The sequence below is a fragment of the Phaseolus vulgaris genome, chromosome 10 (genome assembly GCF_051622355.1).
Source record: "Phaseolus vulgaris cultivar YP4 chromosome 10, ASM5162235v1, whole genome shotgun sequence".
In the NCBI taxonomy this organism is placed as follows: Eukaryota; Viridiplantae; Streptophyta; class Magnoliopsida; order Fabales; family Fabaceae; genus Phaseolus; species Phaseolus vulgaris.
Genome location: NC_143507.1, coordinates 40,929,435 through 40,937,620, shown reverse-complemented (window position 1 = coordinate 40,937,620; position 8,186 = coordinate 40,929,435). Strand labels below are relative to the sequence as shown.

Genomic DNA, 8,186 nt, shown 5'->3' with positions numbered 1-8,186 from the left:
CTAATCTAGGAAATTACTTTTTTGATTGGCGGCGCAGTTCTAAACATTTCCTCAACAAAAAAATAAAAATAAAAATACTTTACTACATTCTACAACTACTCGCTCTCTCCTGTTACTTTCATTCATAACTAATAATCCCAGCAACCGTATCATACATCCTCCCAACATCTCAATATCAAACATTATTTCCCCCATATAAGAATCACTCCTAATTTTCTTAATTTTAATTATTATTATTATTATTCCATGAATCAATTCCTTATTATTATTATTATTATTATTATTATTATTATTTTTGAGTGATATACAATCCATGAGGTTAGTGTGTGGTGTCTTGTAGTATGTGTAACATAACATAAACATAAACACAAGTCTAACTATAACCGTTATGATTTTAGCCACATCAGTCCTCTGGCTATCTGCCCCTATATATAACACGGACCATCATCTCCCATACTCACCTCTTCCTTCACTTTTCAAACTCAATCTCCTCTTTCAAACTCTCTCTCTCTTTCTCTCTCTCAAGTGAAGAGTATGACAAAGCACATTGATAACCTGTGGGTGTTGGCCTTGGCCTCCAAATGTACTCAAGAGAACATTGCATGGTCACTCTTGATCATGGCCTCTCTCTGGCTAACCATGACTTTCTTCTACTGGTCTCACCCTGGTGGTCCTGCTTGGGGCAAGTACTACTCCTTCCATTCCTGGAAAAAGCCCACTTCAACCTCCACCAACAACCTTAACCTTTCCTCGGATACTGACAAAATCATTCCCGGTCCCAGAGGCTACCCTATGATCGGGAGCTTCAAACTCATGGCCTCCCTCGCGCACCACCGTATCTTTGCGGCGGCCAAAGCATGCAACGCCATGAGACTCATGGCGTTCAGCCTCGGAGACACACGCGCCATAGTCACGTGCCATCCGGATGTGGCCAAGGAGATTCTCACCAGCTCTGTCTTTGCTGATCGTCCAATCAAGGAATCTGCTTACAGCCTCATGTTCAACCGCGCCATCGGTTTTGCCCCGTACGGTGTCTACTGGCGCACCCTCCGCCGCATCGCCGCCACGCACCTCTTCTGCCCCAAGCAAATCAAGGCCTCCGAGTTCCAACGGGCGGAAATCGCCGCCCAAATGACCCGTTCCTTCTGGAACCGCCATGGTGGCTTTCAGCTTCGCGATGTTCTGAAAAAAGCTTCTCTTAACAACATGATGTGGTCTGTCTTTGGACAACGATATAAGCTGGATGAGGCAAACGCAGAAATGGAAGAGCTTTCCCAGTTGGTGGAACAGGGGTACGATTTATTGGGTACCCTCAATTGGGGTGACCATATCCCTTTTCTCAAAGACTTTGACCTCCAGAAAATCCGGTTCACTTGTTCAAAACTCGTCCCCAAAGTGAACCGGTTCGTTGGTTCAATCATCGCCAACCATCAAGCCGACATAACCCAAACCAACCGCGATTTCGTTCATGTTTTGCTCTCTCTCCAAGGTCCAGATAAATTGTCTCACTCGGACATGATTGCTGTCCTCTGGGTAAGTCTAATTTAATCCCCACCAAAATAAATAATATAAATTTAACCTAAGAACTTAATTACTTGCTACCACATCATACATGTTAAATAAAATATAAATAAATAAATAAATGTCTTATTGGTTACGAAAAGTTATTTTATTTTATGTTGCTAATTTTTAATTTATTTGTTGCACAGGAAATGATATTTAGAGGGACCGACACGGTGGCGGTTTTGATTGAGTGGATATTAGCGAGGATGGTGCTTCATCCCGAGGTGCAAAGGAGGGTGCAAGAGGAGCTGGACAAGGTGGTTGGTGGTGGGTCACGTGCCTTGACGGAAGATGATGTGGCGGTGACGGTCTATCTCCCAGCGGTGGTGAAGGAGGTTCTGAGGCTGCACCCTCCAGGCCCGCTTCTCTCCTGGGCCCGCTTGGCCATCACTGATACCACCATTGATGGGCATCATGTGCCCGCAGGGACCACGGCTATGGTTAATATGTGGGCCATAGCTCGGGACCCAGATGTGTGGGTGGACCCACTGGAATTTAAGCCGGAGAGGTTCCTGGGCTTGGAGACGGAGTTTTCTGTTTTCGGGTCGGATCTGAGACTTGCTCCATTCGGGTCGGGTAGGAGGACTTGCCCCGGAAAGACTCTGGGTTTGAGCACGGTGACCTTCTGGGTGGCCAGTCTCTTGCACGAGTTTCAATGGCTACCATCTGATGAAGCCCGTGGGGTTGATCTAACTGAGGTGCTCAGGCTCTCTTGCGAAATGGCCAACCCCCTCTGTGTTAAAGCCCGTCCTAGGCGTGGACTAAGCCCTTAAAATAATAGTAATAATAATAATAATAGTCATGTTTAAGTCTATCTAAGTTATTAACTTGAAACTCTCTGTTTCAATGGGAAGAGAAAAAGAGAGAAAAAAAAAGAAAAAGAGAGGAAGGTTTTGCATGTGGCAGGGGTTGGAGGGAGGTGCATGACACTTTGAAGTCACTAAAATGTTAAGTGCATGGCCCTTTGAGTCATCAGGTTTTTCTCTTTTTTCTTTTTCTGGTTTTTGGTTTTTAAGATGACAGTGAAGTCTGAAGTTGTCCGGTTATAAAAAAATTAGATAATATCTATTTTGATTGTAAATATTGGTAAAAGTAATACAAGTTCTTAAGTTTGGCTCTACCATTTAAACAATGTGTCGTTAAAAACTGAAATGGAAGGCGATGAATGAATTAAATAATAATGTGATATATATAACAGTACTAGAAGTGGTAGTACACCAGTACATAATGCCAGTGGGAGTGTAGCTAGCTATAGACAAGATAGCACACGTGATTACATGATAATTGTGAGTAACCGAGTGAAGCTTAATTGGTGGTGAGCTTCAGCTTCAATTACTTATGTCTAATTAGTTTCATTCATGGTTGAACAGAAGCAGTATTCTGGTGGGGCCTATGTTCATGTTTTACCCTCTTCTTCTTCTTCGTTTTCATCATCTGTCTATTCTATTTTATTATCAGAAAAAAATATAAAAATAGAAGAATGGAATTGCAAGTTGTGGAGGTGTTTTATGTATGATGTAGGAGTTGTGAATAAAAGTTAGATTTGAATATTGAGAAATCGGCACTATGCAGTGACAGACAAAAAGCTTGGACTCATCTGCCACTACACAAAGTACATGGTTCCCTCAGCTTTGTAGTTCCTTGGCAATTGTGACTCTTATGCACAAGGACATGTTGATTACTATGGGTGGGGGCAACTCTGGTTTTCAACTTGTCCTCACCTCTTACCACCTATGACGGTTTACACCACAAACTCTTTCTTTGTCATCACAAACTGGACCACATTGATCTATATGTTCAATTTTCTTGGGAGAAGTAAGACTTCAACTATATATATGTAATTGACAGCACAGAGAGGTACATCTTACTCAAATTTAGCACATACACAAGAGGGAATGTTTTATTTATTACAATGCTTTTTATTAATCTTTTTTCCCCTTTTGCTCAGTTTCAATTTCATTTTATGTAAAGTGGGTTTGCCCTCATTTCAGTAAATTTGTTACTATCATGATGGTATGATAGGTAAAAGGGTCTCAAAATCATTAATACTAACAAATTTTTCGGCAATTTCGTGTACACATAGTTGGCTATAACCATTTAAGTCAAACCAATTTAGTTGACCGTGGTCTTCAATTATCCTATTCTTGTCAACTTCAACTTTATTCTCCTCTTTTCTTTCTATTCTATGTTCATGAAGCAGAGGTGCCTTTTTTTTTTCTCTCAATTCCTCTTCAAGAACATGGCGTTTGATTTTTAGTCATTGCAGTTTTGCACTCATAGTAACCAAAATATTTACACCTATAGAATTGTCGCTTCTTCGTTGTTGTGTAATTGGATTCAGAAACCATTCCAATGTAATGAGAAACTTTTTCAGATAACATTTTTGTTTACTACTAGTGCACCCTAAGGATAAGAACTATGGCTAGTTCATCAAAACTCACACGTTTATCATCTTAATTGGGCCCAAGTGTAGTGACATGTCTCGGATAAGAATCCAAATTCATTGAATATCTTGTTCCAACTTTTTAGGAAACAAATGAATACTGCATTGACAATTCCAATTATATGAAGGACATAGAAAAATATACTCATGCTTTTATTTTGTCTAACTTAGGTTTTCTCTCACGTTTTTTGTTTCTTTTTTTAATTATAAGAATATGCCGTATTTACTCACCTGAGTACCATGAATCTGGGCTGCAATAATTCTTGTTAAGTTGATCTCTCGGTTGAATTAGCTTAAAGCAATGTGGAGGGTTAAAACACGTATCACTATTGTTGAAGATTTAAAATACTTCTAGTGAAGTTACTAAAAGTGTTCCTTATACATAACATGATTAGAGTGATTGGTATTTACTAGTTATAGAAAAAAAATTGTACCTTTTGAATTTCCCATATGAGTATTATTTTAAAACAAAGTTTAGAAATTGAATAACATCACATACGTATCAAGATTCAGCTTTGTTTTTGAAGGTTGACAAAATGGGAAAGCATGACATCAATCATGTAATAATGTAAGTCTAATTGGGTTGAATATCCACACTTAGTTCTTATTGAAGGATAGAACATTACCTATGCTTCCTTGATCTTCCCTTTCACACTATTCCCTCAATAGAAAACCCAAAGTGGTTTGAAAAATAACTCTTTTTCTTATTTATTTATTATAATTTTACCAAGTGTCATTTTTATCCTACACAGTAACAAAAAAGAATATGAAAAGAATAAAATAAATGACATGAATGAATCGTGTAAAAGGTGTTTTTTTACAAGAGTTTATCTTAATTTACCAAGAATGAATGATTGAACATTTTATTCACGACTCCTTTTTTTTTTTTTTCCTCAAGTGAATGCTATAATCCCAAAATTCAATGTTGGGAGTGAGAGTGCTTAGGGTTTTAAAATTTCTCAATTTGTCTTTGACTTGACAAAAGAGATTCACTTAATTCCCTTTTAGTATAAAAGAATAATGAAAAAATAAAGTAAAAAGGATTAAAATACGTTTTTTTTTGCAAAGTCAGAAACTAAAAATGGGTTTGCTGCATTTTGTACATCAAAACTTTTATCAAAGTTCAGATCCCCTATTCAATACTTTTAACATATTCAATTCGAGTAAAATGCGATGACTTCTAATTTATAATTAACAAAACAATCAAATTTCTGATCACATAGTTATGTTTTTCCTGTGGTTTTTAACTTAATAAATATTCTGAACGTAACATTTAAAATCTTGCATCAAGACTAATTTGCAGGTTGAGCACAGTAAATGTAACATTCCAACAAACAAACATTACATAAAACAAATATTCTTAATGGAAGACGGAAACAAATAATCTTACAAGAAAGAAGGAAGATTTCTCGTTTAGATGTAAATGGGTCAAATATTTTTTTTAGTATTAGGTATAAATGAATTTTGATTTTTTTTTTCAAAACTAAGAAAAGATCTACCTACAAAATACTCTATGATGTTTAAACAAGTAAAAACTTCAAAGTAAAAAGTATAAAAAATAATTAAGTATTAAATGAGTATTTCCTTTAATATTGATATGTATTTATAAATTTTTGGATTTTTAATAATGAAGTTAAGTAACCAAAAATATATTTGATATTATGAATAAATACTTTAATACTGTTTTTTTTTAGTTCTGAGCTCAGTACTCAACCATTTAAGTCAAGTACTCTACCATTTAAGCCAATTAATAGATAATGACTATATTTAGTTAACATATCCATAATAGTTGACACATATGTTAATACGAGTTTCTAGGAATTAGATAGGTACATAACTTCTTTTAATTCGAACTCTACAAAATATTAAAACAAGCAAGTGACTATTAGTTTTCCATTTGGAAGATGGAAAGAGCTTAGTGTGTCTACTTATTAGATCTCGTTTAATAAAGATTGATTTTGTACGACTATTTATAGAGAGGTCGAATTTTTACAATTTTTTTAATGATAGGTTGAACTTTTATGAGTGTTTTAATGAGACGATTTTTTTACAATTATTTATCTTAACAAACAATCATTATTCTATCTTTAAATGCTTATATTTATAAATAATAATTTAGGAAGTGTTTTTCAATGCTAATTAACGAGATATTTTGAAACCTTTGAAATGTTATATTATATGCAGAAAAATCACCTTATTTCTTGTGATGCCGTCCTCTAAAGAGGTGAAATTTTGAGATATCAAGTCGTTTCCCATATTAAAATCCTTGCTTCCTTTTTTTCAAACTCACTTGTCTCATTTTGAGGTTTGAACTCCTTCTAGGTTTCAAGAGCATTTTGTCAAATTACTTTTCCCTCCTTCACAATCTTGCTTTTGTTCATTTGCGGTAGGTACTCTTTGTTTTCTAATTCCTCTTATAAAGGTAGTCCTTTGCAAGCAAGAAGGTTATCGACATCAATGATGGATCGTTCTTAGAGATTCATATTGACTTTTTTTTTATTTAGAGGGGAATTATATGGACAAAATACGTCATTCCCCTTCCTCTAATATGAATGTGGCAGTAATCCTTATTTTCCTAATACACATGGTCATCGTAGGGTCCTCTCATAGTCATAAATTAAAAAGCCCCTACCTAAGAAGTTTCTGAGACAATTGGGTTGAGCTTAGCCAGGGGAAAATGAAAACATAGGTTTACCATACTATTAGATACTCGGGAAAGTTGGTTCGTATTCCTTTGAGTATATATTGTGAGATTTTTTTTGAAAAAATATTTCCTCCTTCAATGTATGTAGTAATGATATGGTTGAACAAATCATTTTTAAGGTTTGCATTGTCGAATAAATGGTGTACATGAAACCCTAACCAACAAGGAAGATTTTACCTTTATGTATAAGTTTTTCTTCAAGGAATTCAACATTTTTTTTTCTAACTCCCTTTGAATGCCATATGTTGACTACCATGAATGTGACACCCTGCTAATTGCATATGAGCAATTAGGGTTTCAATGTTTTGTATTAAGCTTGATTGTTAAATGCTTGAAATTCAAACCAAAAGGCTTGTTCGAGGATAATATCATCAGGACCTTCAAGGATTACTCTAGTTGCACTTCCCTTCTTGTTTAAGACGTAGTCCACGTTTAAAGACCATCATTCATGTTGGTTTTCAAATTTAGGTAACTTAATGAGAAAATTGATAAGAAAATAAGCTTTCATAGGGCATAAAATTTTAAATCTAGTCCAAATTGTGGTAACTCTATTCACCATGTTGTCATTCTTCTTGTCTATTTGTACTTTTGCAATATTGTGTGATAGGATAATTAGTTCATACTACGATGAAAAATCTTAGAAAATATTAACATAATCTTCTTGTTGAAAAAATAAAAGGATAAAAGAGTTTTTCAATTACTTGATATTGTTCTTTGTTTGTTTTTGTTTAAGAGTGTAGCTTGTAAAGTGAAAAAGACTCTATTTTTTATTTTCTTGCAATACCAACATCAAACTAATTACTAAGTAGGACACTACTTATGTCTTATTTGTAATAATTTTAATCCAATTATTTGTACTCTTCATTTTGTGAAGTCATTTTGCCACATCCTTTCTTTAAGAGTAATATTTTCTACCTTCTATCTTATATATTTGTAGCGAGAAGTAACAATTAAGAATACTTGAGTTGAATTTTCAGAGAAAGGTTGAGTATGAATAGATAAGTTATTTGTGTACTCATTTTGTAATCAATTTGAATAGTGAAACCTTTAAAAAAAATTAAAGAAAAAAATTGACCTAACCTAAAAAAATGTGTGAATCATTATATAAATTGTTATTAAATGGGAGACAAATTTTTTTTCCAAAGATAAAAGGTGGACTTGGTCAAGAACATTGAAAATTTTAAGACGACTCTCTTCAGAAAGTGACATTGAAAGATGTTTCATGAAAACAAGACCCTTTAAGTAGAAGTTTTATATGCAAAACAAGGTGGGATTAATAGATAGTTGAAGTTGGAGAATTATGAAAAAGTGTTCCTTTAGTAAAAGAAATTTGGAAAATCACTCAAGGGAAAAAAAACGAAATAATTGATCTGAATCTAACATTTATTCGAAAATTGAGTATGAAAAATTATTAGTTTAAAGAATTATGGACAAAGACCTTAAGGGGTTGAGAAATTGGAATGTTAGATGAGTTGG

At 34.7% G+C, this 8,186-nt stretch overlaps 1 protein-coding gene across 1 annotated transcript; it reads left to right on the top strand.

The window, feature by feature from the left end:
* Positions 1 to 331: 331 nt before the first annotated feature.
* LOC137818241 (cytochrome P450 78A3) lies at positions 332 to 2,692 on the top strand. Its single transcript, XM_068621534.2, has 2 exons — positions 332 to 1,533; positions 1,710 to 2,692. The coding sequence occupies exons 1-2, from the start codon at positions 535 to 537 to the stop codon at positions 2,334 to 2,336; spliced, it is 1,626 nt and encodes a 541-aa protein (XP_068477635.2). The 5' UTR covers positions 332 to 534; the 3' UTR covers positions 2,337 to 2,692.
* The last annotated feature ends 5,494 nt before the right edge of the window (positions 2,693 to 8,186 follow it).